Here is a 23,772-nt window from a genome sequence, read left to right on the forward strand (position 1 = left end):
TTAAAAAAATATCAAAAAATACATGGCCCAATATTTTTTATATGAACGTTAAAGTTCAAATTTTGCAAAGCTGTCAAAATTACGATAATAATAATATGTAAATTATTTCGGGGCAGTTGAAAATTCATAAGATATTAATACCTAAAAATTAAACATTTAATTCAAGATTCCTCATAAAATTGTTCGCAACCTATTTTTGTTATTTTGTTGTAAATTGTACCTAAAAATTATTATTCGTAAATACTTGTAATATTTTACTATTATTTAAATAATAATTTTCTATACACAATTCAATTTTAAAAATATTTATACTAATTTTAAGCTGAATTCTTTTTTATAAATGTTTGTAAGTTAATATTTGTAAAAGTACAAAAAATTCAAATCGTTTTTACTTAGTTAAAAATTAAAAATTTTTAATTTTACACGTCAAGTTTGAAAATGTAAATACAAAATTCCTCAGAAGTTTTTTTTTCAGCAACCCTGAAAACAACCTAAAAATCTCAATAGTACAAAAGTTTAATTTATTTTAAAAGGCATTTATTAAAGTTCAAACATTTCCGAGATTGCAAGATATTTAAATTATAATTATAATTATGTTTTTAGTTATTTTGTTGCAATTCCAATAATATTATTCGTAGGAACTTGAAACTTTTCAACACTATGTATACCTATTGTTATTTAGTTTGCACAATTAAATTTCTGAAATATTTAAATTAATTTTAAGCTATTTATAACATGAACCTATTAACACTGGTGTGCGGTTCGGCGGTATTGAATTATAAGTTATTATGATAGTTACTAAATAATATGTTTTTGGTTTGGGACAAACTAAACATATCGTATTACGAGTAGAAAAATATTACATATACCTACATAGCATTAAAAATTATAAATACATATTACATATAACATATACAAAAAAATAGTCTTAGAATTGTTCAGAATTAGTCAATTTTAATGATGGGGTACATTCGACACCTACTTAAGAGTAGAGTGACTTTCCGAATTTTTTTATTTTTGAAATTTGTGTGTAGTATATTATAATATTATAAACCAAATACCAATACTTCTTGTGAAAAATATAAAAATAATAAAGGTCTTGCAATAAAAATATACTTATTATGTACTATAAAAATGTCACATTCAAATTGTTTTATCCGTTTATCATATGAATTTAGGAAGGTATTGTTATAAAAATGCATAATTTATTTTATAGTGGAAATAGGTTCTTGTATTTTAGTAGTAAAACAGAATTCACAATATCTATATAGACAAAACTATAAAAACATATTTTATGAATATAAAAGATTGTACCTATTTGAAATAAAATTTTCAATTTTTCGACAAATGTTTAAGTAATGAAGGTACCTAGGTATATGAAGGTCCTATATATTTCCTGTGAAGACTATTATACTAGTGCCCATTTTAGATTTTGAGTGGAACGATGAATGTATTGATTTTACAATGGTGTGTGTTTTTTTTTTTTTTTTTTTTTAATTTTTTAATTTTTTTTTAATTTTTTTTTTTTGTGTCTGTTACACGGTAAGTAGTCGAAATTTTGAGCTCTTTACGGACATTTTAATTTTCCATTTTTTTTTAGTTTTTTTTCTAAAAATATCAATAAAATTTTATTTGTTGGATAAAAAAACTTGAAAATTTAATAGAAGGCTCCTAGTATATTGTTTCAAAGGCAGATGAAAAATATTAAAAATCGTTAGTCACAGTTTTTTAGATTCTGAGTGGAACGATGAATGTATTGATTTTACAATGATGTGTGTTTTTTTTTTAATTTTTAATTTTTTTTTGTGTCTGTCATCACCTTTTAGGACAGTAAAAGTGCTTGGATTTTCTTCAACAGTACCTTTTATGATAGGAAAATGAATCTATAGTTGGTACTTTGGGGGGTCAAAAGTAAAATTTTTTCAGTAGTTTTCAAAAGCGCCGTGAAAAACAAAAGAAAAATTAAGGAAAAACGAGAATTCTCACGCAAAATCTGTTTTCGAGAAAATTGATTTTGGTTTTTGGTACAACTCTAAAATAAATGACCACAGGTACATAAAATTTTGACTGAATGTTTATATTAGCATTTTCTATATACCATAACATTTTTCAAATATTTTGAGCTGTTTACGGACATTTTCAGTTTCCATTTTTTTTAGTTTTTATTTCTATAATTATCAATAAAAATGTATTTGTTGTTTAAAAAATCTTGAAAATTTAATAGAAGGTTCCTATTACATTGTTTCAAAGGCAGACGAAAAAAATTAAAAATCCATAGTCACAATTTTTTTTATAAGCATCTAAAGTTCAAATATTGACAAAATACGTAAAAATGACGAAAATTTGCAAATTATTTTTAGTTAGAAATTCATGATAAATTTTCTTTTTAAATCAAAGATTTAAAAATGCAATACAAGATTCCTCATAAGTTTGTCTACCTTTTTAAAAAAAAAATGTCTGCAAGCAAGTCAAATTAAATTTTTATGAGCGTTTGAAATTCATATTTTTACAACATTCGATATTCACTGGATTTCTCACGTAAAGATTTTCTTATTTTGTTGTAATTAAAAAACGAATGACTGTAGGTACTTGAAAATTTCACTGAATGTTTATATTAGTATTTTCTATATACGATGAAATTTTAAAAATAATTTGACTCTTTTTGAGCTGTTTACGGACATGGTCAGTTTTCAATTTTTTTAGTTTTTTTTTTCTATAAATATCAATAAAGTTTTATCTGTTGAGCCAAAAAGTGTAAAAATTTAATACAAGGCGCCTGATATATTTTTACAATAGCAGTTGAAAAATATTAAAAATACATAGGCACAATTTTTTTTTATAAGCATTTAAAGATTGAATTATGACAAAATTTAATAATTATTTCGTAGTTAAAAATGTATAAAATGTTCAACTTTTATATCTAAGGATTAAAAATTTAAAACAAGATTCCACGTAAGTAGTTAATTCTGTTTACCAAAAAATCTAAAAAATACATTTACACAGTTTATTTTTATAGTCATTTTAAAGTACAAATTTTGACGAAATTACATATTAAAAACCTAGAATAACTATTTTAGTTATTTTGTTGTGATTGTATAATATTACTCTTGGGTATACTTGAAACTTCTAAAGTATACTATTATATATCTATGATAGTATCACGGTTTGTTGTTGATGTATAACGCGTTATAAGTACCTAATAGATATTATGATATGATTAATTGGGAATTTATTATAGGTACCTATTATAGGTCAATTGTTTTTAAATACTATAGACTATAATATAATATTATGTCTTATACCTAAATTGACATACCGTCTCCGCTTGCAGAATCGTTTTTCTTATACAATGATATTATATCATTGAATTCAAATTTAATACCATCCATTATACAGTGACCCACTTGTAACCTACTGTACAGCAGAGCGAAATCCACTTACCCACCTTTTTTGTAAATGTACCTATAATTTTTTTTTTAAATTTTAACATATAACTTTTCTCCAACACTAATTGTAACTGTTAAGTTAGTAAGTACTTTTAAAAAAAGCAAAACTTGTAATGTAACTTAGTTATAAGTTAACTAAACTTTAACTTTTAAACTCGTTAATGCCCAGCCTTGAGTAGGTATATGTAGATTTAGTTACCAAATAATATGTGCGATTTATTTTTGGAAAAAATAAGTTCAACAAACTGTAGAAGGTAGAACTAATATAAAAATATATAATAACAGTATTAACTAATATAATATAATAAAATATCCTAAGCAATATATATACTGAGAGACCAGAGTCCGCTCTGATTCGTTTTTAAAGGTATTTTTTTACTGTCCATAAATATGCATTTTTAGAATATACTCATGAATAAAATAAAAACGCGAATATTCGTAAAAAAATAGTTCTGTTATCTCTTCTAAAACCTCAGAATTGATTAAATTGGAATAATATCTCACCTAATATTGAAGTTCTACGCGAGTACGTGACTATGGATGATTTGTTCGAAGGTTTTTTTGATATAAATCAAATCATAAATGTTAACTCTAAATGATAATATTATCATCACACCTACTCATACTTATTTCGTAAAACTTTTACATGTTGTCACTTGTCAGGTACCTATTGATATAGGGCAAAAGTAATGCGCAAGCACAAAGCTGCTCCTCACCCCGTCGGCCCATGGGTTAATTTATATAGATGGGTGAAAACTGGTCGATACCATTTAAATTTGGTTATTAAAAAACGAAAACCATTTTAAACGTTCATTGGACATTTGTTAAGTCCGCTTAATCTTGTATTACAATTCATACTATTGAAAAAGAAAAAAAAAGATTAAAAATATGATTAATATACCTACGTAATTAAAATATATTCACTCGGGCAAGGGGTCGTATCAAACCCCTCGCGGCCTCACGTGCGAGCGTGGGGATCTGTTATGTCACGTTCGACGATCGTGCAAAATCGTACAACACTGCAATGTATTTATGCGGACGGATTTATATATGATTAATATTTTGTATGTACATATACAGAGCGCCGGTCCAGCTTGGTAGTCCGCTCGAAAAAACGAGGAAAACTCCACCACAGTGATCCATTAGCCTATACATAACTTAACCTCTCTGTTCGCCCTGCCACGTACGTGCAACACGATGTATAATGCGAATAATGTACAATACGTGTTTTGTTTTAGGTATACGTGTGCCGCCGACGAAACGTGACATCGGCCGCGTACGACACACGTTGTCTGGTCGCCCGAATCGGAGTAGTGTCCCGGCTCGAGGCGGTCATTTGTATTTATCGTTGTCTGCTACAAAACCCTCTATAATATTATGTCTCCTCGCGCACTCAATCTGCAGTATACAGCATAATTATTTTATCGAAAACACTCATTATGTAAGAACATGAATACTTTTTAAAAGAATCGCCTTCTAATACGCCTCATTCATTCTCTCTCTCTCACACACACGCACACACGCTTTATATATAATATATGGTTTGCGGTCAGATTCGTGTCGCGTCGACTTCCGTGGCCGGGCCCGATCGCCGTCAAAAGTAAATATAAGCGGCGCGCCGCCGCCGGTCGTCGCGGAGCGAGCCATAAAAGCGCGCGTTTAATCAATACCGCGCGCCGCGATGGTGCGAGCTGCCTCTTCGCGCGTTACAGACGCTGCTGCCAGTCAGCATTCATTGACTCTTCTTTTTTACGCTACTCTTCAATCCCCGTGGCCATGTGTTGGTTCTACTACGTACCCATCCTTGGCCATTTTCTGCACGGACGCTAGGGAAAGTGGGGTCCCCAGTGTCGCTTTTAATGAAGTGGCCCTAAATTCAATTTTTTTTTTAGTATTTTACACTCATCGTTGGAAACAAAATTTGCTGTCGATGAATTGTCAATTATTATAGAGAAGATTGTAACATATTTCTATACAGTAGCTAAAACTTTAAAAGTGTTTAGTTTTAATTTTTTTTCAATATATTATTTACCTACACATTTTATGTACCTACTGTACCTACTATATTAATTAATATACGTATACTAGGTACTTAAACATATTATTAAAATGTAAACATTTTTTTTTGTTGGAAGAATTTTTGACTTTATGATAATAGGTTTTTACCACTGTTGACTACGTGAAAAAAATTAGGTACTGTATGGAGCTATACGTCACTAACTATATGGTATTTGTAGAATAATAGTTCGATAACACATTAATACTGATCTCATATAGTAGATAAAATACAATATACCTAATCGTATTTTTATGTTATATTTTTCAACATTGTGGCCTTGGTAATTTAGTTTTATTATGATTATATTAGTTAAGTACGAATCGAAACTTCGTGCGTTCTTTTATATTAAAGTCCACTGCCGTTCGTGGTCACGATAAACTGAAATAATAATCATCCTCTGAGAAAGGGTAGTAGGTTTGGTGACACAATAATGCGCATGTGACTATATAGGTTTCATCGAGCAGGGGGAGGGGTTGATAAGGGCCGAGATCGGGGGGGGGGGGGGGCCTCGTTTATTTATAGGTACGAGTGACGTAAAAGGGAACTCGAATACTGCAACGCACCCTCCCTTATTTCCATGCCACCGTTACCATCGCGTTGTCAGCGTGCTCGAGATTATTAATTAACAAACCGTTGCACATATTTTAATTATAGAAAACTGCGCATTCAACACTAATTGCTTATTAATTCACACGTATATTAGTATATATTATTATACAGGTTGTATAGACGTTTAGTGTAGGTACCTATACCTACATCATAAGGAATATAATATTATGTTAACTGTATAATAATATAGAAATTAAAGCACATGGTTTTTAAGTGGACCAACATGGAATACTGGTTAAACATACTGCGGTTGAGTATATAGCTCCCAATTGATTTCACCGAAATTTGCTTAAAATATTTTTGCGTTTAATATTTAAGTTTAAATAAAATAGTATTTCTCTTTTAATAATTTTGATATCGGTGGGGAGGGAAGGTGGTGAGGTGACTATAAATGTATATTAAAATACCGTTTATATAATAATATAGCAATTTTCAATATCACAGTGTCAGTCCCTATTTTTGCAATCGTAACTAAAAGTGTATATGTGCATTACGAATTTACAACGTAGAAATAGGGTATGTATTATTCTACAAGTTTTACAGTATTTCATAGTTTAAAAAAAAATGTATACGTAGTGTAATAATTCTTTACTATACGTGCAATAGGTACCAAATTTTGTACAAAAAATATGTGGAGTCTAAAACCGATTTGTCTGTATTTTTTTAGCGTCTAACGCCTGTCAAGGTATATTTATGTATAGCTGCAGGTATGAAACTACTTATAAGTTATAATAAATAATATGATAATATATAAATTAAATTTATAGAACTAAATATTACAATTGATAATAATTGGATATTAAATGTTGTAGATAGGTACTACACACATTGACATTGGGTCGTGTAATATACAGCTGCAGTGTTGCAGTTTTATTACTTGATATACCGTAAAGTATGATCGGAAATATTATTTTCAATTATAGAAGTTTTTATTGTAAATGTTTATTATGCTTTAAAGTTGAGTAATGAGTATACAAGCAATCGTAGGTAGATTTTGCAGAATATTTTAAGAAAGGTGTTAAAAAGCTAAATAATGCGTAAATAACTTAAAACATGCAGAAATATGACATAATATGCAAAATACAATTTTGGATTTAGACTCTTTATAATATTTCAAATAAAATCTTTATTTGACGCTGCCATTTATTTAAATCATTAAAATCTATCAATCAAGCTACCTATCAAAAAAAAAAACATGTAAATGCTAGGAGACTAATATAGCGGTAATCATAATATATAATATACAGTGGCTATAGTTATGAGATATTTAAATGTTTGAATAGGAGATTTCCTAATTGTATTAATATCGTATATTATACATATTAATTATATTAAACTACTATTTTTTCTCAAATTCTAGTGTAATTTATATCGAATTAAATTATCGTAGATATGTTGTAAACTTGTAAACTGTAATAGCAGGTACCATATTATACAAACTACGAATGCACTCATAGTTTTGAAATCAATGGTTTCTCAATAATTATTAACTTAGTTTATGATTATACATTCTATAAGCTTTGTAAAAAAAAATAATTTTTTAATATAATATTATTAATGTATAGCAAGTTTAATATTATCATCTTAATTGAGCTCAAACAAAAAAAAATGTACTGTTCTGATTAAATTGTGCAATTTATATAATTAAAAATTATTATTTTTTATTATTCGTGTCGTGTATTTTGAAAATGAATATTTCATAATATTAAGTAAAACTAATTATGTTTTTTGATACTGTTTAAAATGTTATCACTTAAATTAATTGTAGGCACCTACCTACATATTTTATAAAATGTGAAAATCATAAATATGATTAAATCAGTATAACTATGTAATGTCTTAATAAAATAAGTATTGTAAATGAATATTTTAATAATTATTTTTTAAAAGAGGCTTGTAAGTATTTTTGAGGTTGGTATTTAAATAAAACGTACTTAAAATCAAAACAATTAGAAACACATTTGTGTTGAATATAATACAATTTCCCATGGCATTTGAACGTCATTAAATTTTGGAAACAATGATGAAAACTCCATTACCGTACCACCCAAAAATATTTCAAACACCAGAGGACACTCAGTTTATTATAATATCATAATGATTATATTTTGAAATATAACAAATACAATTTTAAAATGTCACGTATATTTATAAATTATAAATTAATCAAATTAATATTAACAATAATTTGATAAAAAAAAATGTCAGTTCATTGTTTTACAGCTGTATAACACATTTACTCGTGATACGAAAATGTTCAATTCAAATATTAGAATATGCTCGATGGATAATATTATAATTTTTAGATAGTATTACTTACTTAATTTTTAATTTAGATCTATTAATTTTGTTTACAATATTTGCATATTTGCATTATACTGTATTAGAATTGAAATTATTTTTTTTAAGTTACCTATTATAAATTAAAAAACAAATTAAGGTAGGTACATAATAGATTTTAACAAAAGACGAACTTGAGAACAATTTTACTCTACACAATTTACAAGTGTAGAGACCAATATGTTATATTTTTTATTGCTTATCGATCACCAAAATATATATAATAACTCGTTGTTGTTTTTTTTCATTTAAAAACCCTGATAGGTCGGTGAAAGAAGGTCAAGAAGATATCTCTTGACTTACACTCGTATTTTTAACCCTACCTCCAGACCTCCTTCACTACTAACAATTTTGATTCTTGACTCTTTCTCTAAAAGCTTTAGGGTTACACTGTTCATGGTACAAATAATAAATAATAATGCCTACTACGTGACCTTTTTTGATATTAAACCTTTATAAGAAATTAATCTCAGATCTCATTTTAAAATCGTTTTTAAACCATACTTGATGTTTTCCATTTTGTTTACTCGAATTAAGATAATCATGTTTTTAGGTTCTTAAGAGAAATAAAAAAATTATTTACCTCGGGCTGATAATTTTTTCGTATTTATAATTTTTGCGGCGAATTCCAATCCTGTGTGCTTTTGAATGCATTTTCTTACAACAGAAAAATGCTCCTCTAAAAAAAAAAAAAAAAATACATTTATTTGAAGTTCATATCCATATAATATATAGTTCAATTATATTATATGAACAAGTAAACAATATAATATAAAGTATAATATTATTATTGCATGATAACTATTATCTATATCACTTATATGGCTATATAGATATTCAAAAAGATTAGGTACATAAATCATAACATGACCTATTTTCATCAAGTTCTCAAACTTTTTTGAAATTAAATATATTATCAAAATCGTTTACAGGAAGCATAAACAAAAATATAACTTTCATATTATTATATCCATACATAAAAACTTACAAGTTTTATGTTATAAGAACGACTACGGAGATTACACAATAATGTAATCTTCACCGTTTTTAATATAAAATTTTGAAAGCTCTAAATAATATAATAATATAATATAATATATTTATATGCGTTATAAAAATTCATAAAATACTTAATAGTTAATTTTCAGTTTTTATAGGTAGTGTAAACAACAATATACCTAATTCAGTTACACATATAGCAATTTTTCGTTTTATTTATTTTTTCAACCGAACAAGAATTATCGTAAGATACAAAACCTGACAAGGAAAATAAAACATTTATCATACGTCATATAATATTTGAAATATAATTGTTTTTTATTTAATGAATGACCACAGGTGAGAATGCACGAGAGGTACAAGTCTTCAGAGTATCTCGGTGTAATAAAAATTATTCTTTTAATTTAAATTTGATTTCTTATTATATCCATTTTAAATTAGCGAATCGAAGAATGTATTGATTTTACAATAATGAGTTTAAAAAGTGTCTTCAGACACTTTTTCTAGTAACAAAAATTCTCTTATCATCGACTTTGAAGGAGGTTCTGGTAACAAATTTCAGGATCTACTTGGTACTTTTGGGAAGACAAAATTAAAAATTCTCAGTACTATTAAAAATAATCGAGAAAAAAAAATACGAACATTTGTTAGGTAACCTTGCTTACTAAAAATTAGACCGTCTTCGCTCAGAATCCTTTTTCATTGTATACAATAATTTATCATTCAATTCAATTTAACACATCCATTACAGTGCCTTCTCAATGACGAGATATACTCGGAACCTAGAGACTGTAAAGTAATAGGTATATAGCAGAGTATCGGTTACCTACTTGACTGTTATTTCTTACTTTTTTATTTGATTTAATTTGATTTATTGTGTCAAAATTCTCACTTAAATACTTAATGTTTTTATAATATTGGTTATTACTTATTACAATATTATATACCTACTTATGGACCACAGTCGTTAGACTACTTAATAGTTTACTTATATACAATATTATATATTGGTCATTGGTGAATAATAAAAGAAAGAAGAAATATTTTAGGAAGATGTCTCTTGTATGCGTAGTTTTAGCCTAGGTTTGGATGTTTTTTCATATGATTGATATTCATTTGTATGATAATATTATACAAATGTTGAAATGGAAAACTCTTTTAGTTTTATTTATCGAGTATGCGTAAGTTAGAAGTGATCTTATATAAATAGAATTACCTATACAGAAAAATTGTATATTATAATATTATGCGTGCGTATAACGTATACCTTTAAAATTACATTTAATGAAATAAATAAACTTTACAATATCAAGTTTTGATATTTATTTACATGTATCGTGTGATAGCCTTTGAAAATGACTGTAATTTAATCAATCATTCGTATTCATCTGTTAAATAAATGTACAAAACAGTATTTTAGTATTTATACAATATATAAGCAAGAGAATATAATATAACTATACTAGATAAATTCAGGTATTATATAGGTATTATATTGTATGAGCTTGTTCGAGTCAGATGTTATACGGACATTTTCAAGTTATACTATGTAGTTTATTTACTGACTCGGAACTGTATTTTTGAATATATGGTAGCAAAATATACAGTTCGATGCTCTTTTGTAAATTATATGGAATTAGTGGCATGGACCGATTTGTCAACAGAGAGATCTAAGAGAGACAATAGAGAGAGAGAGAGAGAGAAATACACACACACTCGAACACATAAACTTTATTTAATACTATCAAGATAATATTATAATGTATGATATATATATCGGTGACTCGGTGTATGAAATCTGAAATTGTGGACAATGTATGGGTTATTATAATTAATATAAAGTTAATATTCAAAATCGTAGAATATCACATAGGTCATCAACTATACATCTGTTATCGAAACACCGAACACAGATGGACCGTTTAAAATTGAGGGATGTTCCAAATGCATTCCGTTTTTAGTTTTTACCTTTTTCATATCCCGAGTGCATTCGTAATCAATAAATTATATTATTGAATAGCCCGTCAGTCCGAAGGCAAGACTTTTAAGAGACATAACCAACGATGGACTATGATAAAACAAATGAATCGGTCATTTCAATAACGACATAAGTCACCGATTTTTCAATATTGACTTTTTGTCAAATTTGATAATAATACACGTGGTTACGTATTCTGTGTAAAAACTACATAGGTAAGACTAATATTTAATACACAATTTACTACGATAAGCTATAATCACATGCAATAACTACTCAAGTCATTGACTTGTGTAGTTTTTGCTGCCATTCAAAAAAGTTAAGTTGTTGTTTATTTTAGAAAAAATATGTATTTCATCTTGTGTAATATATTATTATAATAGTAATAAAACTACTAACACTTCGATGTTTATCTATTTCATTTTATTAATTTGACTTAGATTGTATATTATGAATATTCCCTGCAAAAACGACGCAAGTCAAATATGTTTTATCTCAATTTGATGCATTTTGATAAAAGTTGGACTATTTAAAACTATGGACTATCAATATCAGAAACCATAAAAATAAATTAGTAAATAGGTGTTAATGCAAAAAAAGTTGTATTTTTGGAGTAGTAAAGTTTTTTTTAGTTCCTGTAAAGTTTAAATTTAATGACTTATGTCGTTATTGAAATAACCGATTCAAATGTACAATTATATAAGTATTTTTTTACAACGATGACAGTGGCAACGGAAGGGAAACTGTATTTTATTTTCTTCGATAATAACTGGACGTGACTACGACTAATTTTGTTCAATAAGTGTGAGTAGTGATCTGATGTGCGAAAAGTATAGTGCCGTAAAGCATAATAGACTAGTAAACCTTTCTTAAAACCTAATTTATATAAAAAATAGTACACTCGCCCAAACTTAAAATATGTGAAAATGGGCGTAAGCCATACTTATAGTATCCAAATATTTTTTAAGAGAAAGCCGTTCTCTGAATGTACTAGAGACATTAAATATAAGGGTAATTTCGGAGGAATATTAGTCGGTGAACTCTTATAAAAAAGGGGTCTCGACCCATAAGTTTATAGTTTTTTTTTAATTTCAAACCCGTAGCTTATTAATAATATACCTTATGAAACCTAGATATCCAATAATCAAGAGTTATAGCGTCCAACGAGGCCACCTAACGATTTAAATTGTTGAATCCGCCACTGACCCACATTTACACGGATGTGATGAATTCGGTTTGCCCCACGCGATATTAATATATTATTATAATATTGTGCTAACGGGCTATGTATAAATAATATGATATAGCGGTGTACTATATAATATGGTCGACGGCGTTTAAAAATATAACGCCTAGACTCCTTCTGATGAGGAGACGGCACTACGGCAGACGGTGCCAAACGGCGAAAAAGAAACCAGCTGGCACATCGTATATTATATTAATATATAATATTATTCACATCATATACATTGTGTTGCTGTGCTGATGTAGGTAAGACTCGTTGATGGTAGTATGGTACTATATTATAGTACTATAGTACATTAGTATTGTAGGTACCTATATTATATAGAGCGCACACGCAACCGCGCTGTGCCTAAAAAACACTCTTTACTCACGCGTGCTTATCAAATCGGGGAGACACAAGTGCGTTGCCAGCAAGTAGGTAGTCGCTTCGTGTGACGTGACTTATGTATAATATAATATTATTATATATTATTATATTATAGACACGCATAATCGAATAATATGATATTATTTTATAATGTAGATGTAATAATTATCGCTGTAATTTATATTATAATACAATAGTCGTATAATGATAATATTGTACGTATATCGCACCACGCATTATTATTTGTACAGGATGTCTTGCCGTGTTCGTCCCTAACCTACATACTACTCGTCTATCCGTCACCTGGCTAAACTTGAAATGTACGTCATAACTACTGGAACACTATTATATATAATGGAAATTATTAATTCTACTTAAATATACATATTATTTATTATTTGCATAATTATTAGTTCAATATAATATAAATCAGCTATCGTCGCTGGTCATTATCTGTTAGGTTGGATTTATTAAAACTCTTACTTATTTATTTAAAATTATTGTTCAGTTTAAACGATTGACTCTATAATGAAGATTAAACAGTACATGGCGTCTGCTCGAAAACAATTGAACCCGCTGCACTGTGGTCCGTGGCGGGAAGGGGCTATAATATACGCTATCGTTGTAATTTGTATATTATACCTAAGTGTCAACATAAGGTGGTTAGCATAGGCAGAGATTTGATTAATTTTAGTGGATGATTTATCTTTCTTTAAAAAATAAGAAGTGGAGGCTTTGAAAAATGTTCAATAATTTTGGGGGCTAAACCCTCCCCCAAGCAACCCCCAATCACCATCTAAGGTGGTTGAATTTGACGGGGACGTATTTTAAGTTAGATGGTACCTACGTACAGAATAAGTACACATCCCCAAAAACTCGGGCAGTTGGGGGCATATAATATAATGAATAGGTACAAAATTCGTTTCCCGGTTCTAAGTATAGCCGTATTGGTATGACTTGGTGGCGATAACGATACGATGTTATTATAGCTACAACTATAGCAGGAAATCAATTAAACCTCTTTACTGGCTTTACCTGTATATTATTGGCTGCACACAGTATGTGTGTGAAAACTACAATATAATGTCTACAGTGGGTAATCAACGACACCTTTATGTAATTACTTATACTTATATAATGTAACGTATATACTCTTTACTATATCGAATCCTTACAATCGGCCTAATTAACAATTGTAAATCTCATTTCTCGTTCCTTCCCCCGCTGACGAAGACCTACCAATAGTCCTTGGAACGTGGCAGGAATATTATGTACACAATTTAACAAATGTGAATGTGTGTGTGTGTGTGTGTGTGTGTGTGTGTGTGTGTGTTTGCGCGCCCGCGTGTGCCTGAAAATTTATAAATGAAACGATTTACACTTTACGGGCTGTGCACTGTGCCACTGTCTCTTCACTGTGTGTCTGTATAATACACAATTATATTATGTTATACCCACCAGAGATCCGTTTAACATTCTTAATCAATTTGTATAATGTTTTCTTGTAAAGAAATCAGATTTGTTGCCTAATTTATGTTTAAATGACTTTTAAGGTTATAGGCCTTTAATTTGAATTTTTGTAAACATGTTGATTGTTGATACATAAACATCCAATGTAATAAAATAATATGGGCTTTGTTGTTTTTGAATCATAAACGTTACAAGCATTAATTGCAATTTAAGACATCATAAATAAAGTATTTTGTACTTTGTAGGTATGTCAATTTTTCTCGCATAGTAATATTTATCATAATATAGTTGTAGAAATCAATACTTTCATAGGTTTATTTTAAATACAAATCTTCAAACTTTGCTGATAAAAAATTAATTGAAAATTTTAAACTTTTATATAAGTACCTACGAACAGAATAAGTAAAAAACATGCATAGGTTAATTTACATGTTAATATTATAATAATATTATTTTATATTATAAAGAAATATTATGGAAAAAGTGTGAGACGTTTATTTTATTGAAATATAATTTTTAAAAAGGTTTATAATGTTCAATTTTAATACGTAAATTGTAAAGTGTTTTTACATTGACGTGTATAACTCAAATTATTTTCATAAAATATGAAATCCTAAATCATTAGGATTAGCTCTTATAGTTACTATTAGAACTAGCCTTATAAAATATAACGTCACCCTACTGTTTACTTTAAATGTAGTATTATTCATAACTCATAAGTATAATCGTAAATTACTTAACTAGTTAACTATAACTAATGGCCACAGATGTCAGGTTTATGCTTTGAGATCAATAACAACAAATTAAAAAAGGTGGGTAAGTGGATGTCGCTCTGTTGTACAGTAGGTTACAAATGGGTCACTGTATAATGGATAGTATTAAATTTGAATTCAATGATATAATATCACTGTATAAGAAAAACGATTCTGAGCGGAGACGGTATGTCAGCCTAGGTATAAGGTATCTTATATACTTATCTATGGTATTAAAAAAAAAATTGACTTATAATAGGTATCTATAATAAATTCCAAATTAATCATATCACAATATCCATTGGTACTTATAACGCGTTATACATCAACAACAAATCGTGGTACTATCATAGATATATAATAGTATACTTTAGAAGTTTCAATAATATACAATCACAACAAAATAACTAAAATAGTTATTCCAGGTTTTTTAATATGTGATTTCGTCCAAATTTGAGCTTCAAATGACTATAAAAATAAACTGTGCTTATGTATTTTTTAGATTTTTTGGTAACAGAATTAACTATTTACGTAGAACCTTGTTTTAAATTTTCAATCCTTACCTATAAAAGTTGAACATTTTATACATTTTTAACTACAAAATAACTATTTAATTTTGAATTTGATACATTTTGTCGAAATTCAAACTTTAAATGCTTATAAAAAAAATTGTGCCTATGTATTATTAATATTTTTCAACTGCTGTTGTAATAATACATCAGGAGCCTTGCATTAAATGTTTACACTTTTTTACCCATTAAATACAATATTATTGATATTTATAGAAAAAAAAACTAAAAAGATTGAAAACTTACAATGTCCGTGAACAGCTCAAAAAGAGTCAAAATTATTTTCAAAATTGAATGGTGTATAGAAAATGAAAATATAAACATTCAGTGAAATTTTCAAGTATCTACAGTCATTCGTATTTTAATTACGATAAAATAAGGAAATCGTTACATGAGAAATCGAGTGAATATAAAATGTTGTAAAAATATGAATTTAAAACGCTCATAAAAATTTAATTTGACTTTATTGTAGACATTTTTTTTCGATAAAGGTAGACAAACTTATGAGCAATATTGTATAACATTTTCAAATCTTAGATTTAAAAAGAAAAATTTTTATGAATTTCTAACTCAAAATAATTTGGAAATTTGCGTCATTTTTACGTATTTTGTCAATATTTGAACTTTAAATGCTTATAAAAAAAATTGTGAATATGGATTTTTAATATTTTTCATCTGCCTTTGAAACAATATATTAGGAGCCTTCTATTAAATTTTCAAGCTTTTTTATCCAACAAATAAAATTTTATTGATATTTTTAGAAAAAAAACTAAAAAAAAATGGAAAATGAAAATGTCCGTAAAGAGCTCAAAATAAATCAAAATATTTTGAAAATGTTATGGTGTATAGAAAATGCTAAGATAAACATTCAGTCAAAATTTCATATATCTACGGTCATTTGTTTTAAAGTTACACCAAAAACCAAAATCGATTTTCTCGAAAACAGATTTTGCGTAAAAATTCCCGTTTTTCCTTAATTTTTCTTTTGTTTTTCACGGCGCGTTTGAAAACTATTGGAAAAAATTTACTTTTGACCCCCCAAAGTACCAACTAGATTCACTTTCCTATCAGAAAAGGTATTAGGAGACCTCTATTAAATTTTCAAGCTTTTGTACCCAACAAATAAAGTTTTATTGATATTTATAGAATAAAAAATTAAAAAAATTTTAAATTGAAAATGTTCCTAAACAGCTCAAAATAAGTCAAAATATTTTTAAAAAGGCATGGTGCAGGTATAAATAATGCTAAAATTTATATAGTTAAACATTTAGTCAAAATTTCACGTATCTACAGTCATTTGTTTTAGAGTCACACCAAAAACCAAAATCGATTTTCGTGAAAATGCTCGTTTTTCCTTAATTTTTCATTTGTTTTTCACAGCGCTTTTGAAAACTACTCGAAAATTTTTACTTTTGACCACCCAAAGTTCCAACTAGATTCACTTTCCTATCAGAAAAGATACTCTTGAAGTAAATCCTAGCATTTTTACTGTCCAAAAGGTGATGACAGACAAAAAAAAAATAAAAAAAAAACACACATCATTGTAAAATCAATACATTCATCGTTCACTCAGAATCTAAAACACTGATTCAAATTGTGTCAAATTGTGCACGATTACAATACTTGTCCAAATATATAATAATTCAGTTACAATCAGTGATAAATGATAATGCGAATACCAAGTCATACGCATACGCCCGTATAAATATAATAATATAATATTATTATTAATAGTCACAACAATTTTACACTATTTATAATCAATATTACATATTTGTATATAGACAGCTATTAAATTCGTAGAATGATAATGATAATTACATAATTTTAATAATTATTGATAACTTAAAAAAAATACAGTTCCTGATTTGAAAAAAAGATGTTTATTTCGGATATCTATTTTATATTTACTCTATGCGAATAATAATAATATAAATAGGTAGAAAATTAGGGGCCCCCAATTACCATAATTAAGCCGGGGCCCCGTCCGCAATTGCGGACTAGCGGTCCGGGCCAGTCCGATCCTGTATGTGACAAATATAAATCCCTCGGCGCCAGCAGTCCAGCTCACCTTTCCAGAGGCTTGAACACACTAAATTTCAACGCTATAGTAAGCCAAAAATGTGCGAATGCCGTATTGCGACAAAATAAAAACTCGAAATTAAAACTTATTCAACATAAAATTCGATATTTATTTATTTTTATTAAAACGTGTTTTATCACTTTTATCCATGTATAAATAACGAAAAATGTGCAGTTTTCGCAGTACTGATCTATGTAAATTGAACCGGTTTTAGCGTGTTCTCGCTTGCGATGTGTATTAGGCCGATAGGGGACACCACAATAAAAAAAACGCGCCTCGTGTAATACACTAATACCTCATGCTTTTAAACAAAATGGAGTATGTGATATGATGTCGTTTAACAAGTAAAGGTGATGTGGAAACTTACGTGACGCTGAAGTTAACCTTTATCCCGCGTACATTGAAGTAATATAGACAACATAAATAATAATAAGATAATACACCTGTATAACATATAAGACCGCGGTAGAGATTAAAAAAATATAGTTTTGGAGCTATACATATCACAGGTGGTTTAAGCCCAAATTTACGAAACCTTGGGGCTGGTGAAATTTTCGGACCCTTCGAAACAAAATCACATTTAAAAATAATTGTTTTCTAAAAATCCGTGAGGAATCGAGTTTGATAATAAGTCAATTCACTCTAATATCAAAACTATCAGTACGTTATTTTGAAACAAGTGAATGAAAATTTGTCATTTGTCTATATGTCTTACGTGTAAGACGGAGACAACACATTCATGTGTATCGGGTATAGTGTTCTCTGCTTGATGTGTGGAAACCTACATATTTTTTTCTCAGTACGCAACTGCTTGAATATTGTGTAACTTTTAACATGAATAAAATAGAATTGTAATGCCACCGTAAACGTTATAGTATAGCCAGTATAGGATTTCGCTTTTCTCGTCTGACCATATTATTATTGTAGGGTCTGCCCGCGGGCGTATGCTATGGTATTATAATGTTATTTGGTTAGGTATGTATGACTATACGAGTCCCGTGTTTGAGGCGGTGCTTTCCTGAAGAGGGGAGGTTTCTTTTTTTGCCGACACATTGCGTCGTTGTTGTCACGTTTGTCGTTTTGTTCGCATCGGTTGGCGTGGGGGAAGCGCATGCTCGTGGAAATCCGGTAGTTATGAGGAATTCAGGAGTTGCAACTGGTGTGCACACAGCGCGTAAGTAAACTTTTTTTTTACGAATGATCGTCATTGTCTTAGATATACAGGTTTTTATCCTTTTAGTAACTTTAGTGTTAATAATTACTTCTTACTTTACAAACAGAGATCTCACGATGAACAATAAGATTTGCTAAGAAAATGTATTGATGTCTGAGACCTGAGTGCCAAGAAGTGTACGAACTACGAAGCGATGATAGTCACCCGCTTAAATTCCGATTGCACACCCAAAATACATTTTTGTCTTTTTATAATAGATAGATTGTAAATAATTAACTAGTTACTTTCGACAGATTGTGTAAGGGGGTGGCTGTTATTGTAAGGATGGTGGCATGTTGTACATGTGTGTGGTGGTCCAGTGGCGTAGCGAAGGCTATTTTTAGAGGACCGCGGACCTCAACCAAAATTGCAGATGGGTACGGGGAGGTCGGATGCGTAAGCAAGTTTGAGATAATAATAACTAATAGAGTACTAATAAAATGTATTACATTAATTGTCGTATCATCCGTAAGAGTGACACGCGATTGATCATTAGACCATTTAGACCTAAAATGCCTTATTATTACTTTCGTATACACTATAAGAACTAAGTTAATGACTGCCTTTAAAATAAATTAGATTAGCGCTGCTAGATTTGTTGAGGTACGCGCTTGTCGTTGTCGGTTTTGCGTTCGTTCGTTCTGAATTAGAATACCTGCATACTTTAAGAGTAACCTCATTGACCATAAGTACGTATACCTATCGTAGTACCTATCTTAGCACTATGTTCCTTTTAAAAAGTAAAAACGTAAAATGGCTGAAATAATACTCAACAAACACAGTTTTTTCAAACACCATTGTTGGGACAAAACAAACATAAAATATTTCACCTACCTGTACTACGATCGTTAATCATTCGCGTACAATCGTCGTATTTAAGCTCTTGCCGAGTTTCACGACAACAGAGGGACGCCGTGTAATATATACTTAGAACAATTTTGATGTCATCTCATGACACATTGCTTCGCTGTCCTAGCCTATTTTAATTACCAACTTACTTACCTACTAAAATATATTTATATTCTTTAGTCTGATCGAGAGCGATTGAGTGCAACGGAGACAAACAATGAAAAATAATTATTGAACTCTACTCTACATACCTATATAATTATTACTCTACTAAATCATGCGGCTGTGGTGGTAGGTAAAGAAAATTGCTGAGCCTCAAAAAAAATAAATGGTCTACACGCTACTGTGTGGAGGTGTGAGGAGATTTTGTTGAGTAGGTTTCATCTGGAGGGATTTTAATAATTTAGAATTTAAATCTAAATTACCTTAACGATTAATTATTTTTAATACAAATATACGATATGGTTTGATAAATTTATATATTTAACTAACTAAAACAATGTACAAAACCATAATAATGCACGTAAAGCCATATTACAATTGGTATATTTTATGTATTATAATAATGCTTATTTGATAATATTATTATTGTATGAATATATTATACTATATTATAGTGACTAGAAATTGAATTAAACAATATTATTGTACCTATTTATGTATAGCCGTATAGGTAATATGTATATTATTTACGCATTAATATGAATATAAATAATAAATTATTGTTAGAAGTACAGTTATAAATCTTTCAAAAACAGCAAGTACAGCAAAAAGCTTACATATTTGTACAACATTTTGCTAACTTGCATGTTTTATCATTGATAATCACAGAGACAATGTCTGAACTACTTACTATAATACTTGCATTTGCTTTAAATGTTCGGAATTCGCTAATATATTCCTGAAAATGCATTAATACGTAATTGTACAGCTATATAATATAATAAAAAAAGACAATAATACCTATACATTAACAATTTGAGTTTAAATTAACATAATAAAAATAATATATACACTAATATAAACTTAAAATCGTTGCAGTGGATATTTATTTAAAATTAAGTAATAATTATAATGTAAAATTAACATGTCGTGTAAGTTATTAAATTTAACGAGTATTACAATATACACAAATAATTAATATTTTTACAAATCTATTTTAAAAATAAATAAATAACTTATAAGGATATACAGCGTCATTGTGTCATAAAATATAAGTAATAACACATGCGAGATGTGTGTGTGTGTTTATATATATAGCTTATATCAATATTACACTATTAGTATAATATATAGCATGGGGTTTGTGACTTTTTGTCAAATTTTCAGGAACACGAAACTTATAAGTAAAAAAGCTCAGTGATTAAATCAATAGTTATTACTTATTAGTTACAAACACTTTTCATTATTATACTACACAAACATATAAGTGTCATATCATATTTTTTTTATTATAAAATAATACGAACATTCTCAGTTCAAATATTTAACTTAGGTAGGTACCTACTATATTATATTGTATTATACTATTATATGTGTAATATATATAAACTATGTTACGTCAGATTTTCATAACACACATTATTATAAATGTAAAAAGCATATTATAGGTAACAAATTATGATATTTTTAGCCGTCCAGGTGTTCAATATTAACAATAAAAAAACAAATTTAAATGATTATCATTATTTGATTTAGAGAAATGCTTTTAAAATATCAAAACGCATCTTAAAAATATATATGCATCATTCTGGGTTAACGAAAAAAAACCAGCTCTTCAAGAGATGTACAAAAAAGACAAACAATCATTTATTCAGTCGATAGAATTTACTCAAGCAACTTCTAAGTCTGAAGAATCGGGATCTTCTTCGAGTTCTTCTTCGTCCTGCACGTGCAGATGGACTAACCGCATGGGATCACCCCCCCCTAGCCGCGGCTGCCGCCACTGCAGCTGCTAGCCCATTAGACACTCCAGGCTGTTCCACTAGATGATGTTGCATTTTCCTCAGTCTATCTTGTTCTTCGCGTCTTTGCTTTCTCCACTTTGCCCGACGATTTTTAAACCACACCTAAGGACACAAGACAGAACAAATTAATTTTAATATAATGCAACAAGGACTTAAAGTACCTAGTGTGAACAAATTCTAATATACCATATGGTTTCCATGAATTAATATGGAGTATTATTGATAAAGTCACAATGAGTTATTTCCAAAATGTAATTGATAAGAACATTTTATTTTTTATTTTTTTATAGCTTTATTGTAATTTTTTCATTTGGTATAATAACCCTCATTTTGGTTATATATGTATTTGTGGATTTGGGACCTTCAGAGTAACGATGTTTCCGTAAGTATCGATTATGAAAATAAAATTCATAAAGAACAGAATAATTACAATTTTGTTTGAAACTGTTTAACAGCATCCACAACAAAATATTTTAAATCTCCGTTGTTTTCAGGGATTTTTCTACTTGAATCAAATTAAAAATAGGTATCAAAATTAAAATTAAAATTTTTGAATTCTTAAGATATAAATTTACGCAGTTGTTATTATTTATTAAATATAAATAGATACTTATTTAATTTATTATAAGTTTTATAAATATATGTACCTAAAACGTGTAAATACTAAATAGGTACCGTCTACATTTTAGATACTGAGCGGGGCGAGGATGCTAGTGGTTGTACAATGGTGTTTATTTATTTATTTTTTTTATGTCATGTATACAAAATTTCTACCAGAAGAAGTGTTTCGATTTCAACATATAGTAGGTACCTTATCTTTTAGCAAATTGGATCAAGATGGTACTTTAAAGAGGTCATTTTTATCAATAATTATTTAAAGCTACGGGCAAGGTGGATATATATCCACCTTGGCTACGGGAAAAACCACCGAAAAATTATGAAAAAACGTTAAAAATGGGATTTTAATTTCTAACGCTTTGGTTATCACCATAGAAACGAATAAAAAATGATAATATTATAATATTAATTCAACTTACATGATATAATAAATAATAACAATATAAAATATCCAGACTAACAAACCGTCTCCGCTCAGAATCGCTTTTCTTATACAATGATATTATATATCATTGAATTCAAGTCTAATACAATCCATTATACAATGACCCACTTGTAACATACTGTACAGCAGAGCGACATCCACTTACCTGCTTTTTTATACTTGTATATTATTCATGAAACACGTCTTCAGTTTAAAGATATTACTTATTTTCTTATTTTATTTTATTATGTACCAAATGTGGGATATAAATATGAAGACTAAATAAGTTTATGTTTATGAATGGGTTAATATAGTTATAAATAGGTATAATGTAACGATTGAGTGTTCGACACAAAGAAAATGCAGAAAAACTGTAAAAAAAGGCTTCGTAATTTAATTAAAATGTTTTATTTCTATTACGTAAAAAATGATGTTGTATGTTTTTTGTTTGAATTCCAATAATAAGTAATACTTTTTAATAAACTGTGATTCAAATAAGAAATAAATTCACGTTACACAAAGGTGCGCTAAAGGAAGACATTTTATTTTAAGACAACGAATCGTATATATATATATATATATACATATTTATGTAAATATGTATATAATAAATTACCCTTATACCTTTATTTAATAGCAATTAGGTTATTGTTTTTCATTTTGGAACTATTTAATATTTATATGTTTAATCAATAGAATAAGAATAAATAAATGTTGGTGTTCGCAAACGTAGAAAAATACATTTTAATAATCTCAGAAATACGTTTTTACATACCTACCTCTA

General features: G+C 28.5%; 1 protein-coding gene across 12 annotated transcripts in view; it reads right to left on the reverse strand.

The window, feature by feature from the left end:
• Positions 1-23,772, reverse strand: part of LOC100161639 (calcium/calmodulin-dependent protein kinase type II alpha chain) — a 136,897-nt gene that overhangs the window by 30,879 nt on the left and 82,246 nt on the right. For all 12 annotated transcript variants that reach the window (XM_029490880.1, XM_029490872.1, XM_029490881.1 and 9 more), the window contains exon 2: positions 9,038-9,133. In XM_029490880.1, the coding sequence (XP_029346740.1) occupies positions 9,038-9,133 (96 nt within the window). The remainder of the gene's footprint in view (positions 1-9,037; positions 9,134-23,772) is intronic.

This window comes from Acyrthosiphon pisum, chromosome A2 (assembly GCF_005508785.2).
Source record: "Acyrthosiphon pisum isolate AL4f chromosome A2, pea_aphid_22Mar2018_4r6ur, whole genome shotgun sequence".
NCBI classification, from domain to species: Eukaryota; Metazoa; Arthropoda; class Insecta; order Hemiptera; family Aphididae; genus Acyrthosiphon; species Acyrthosiphon pisum.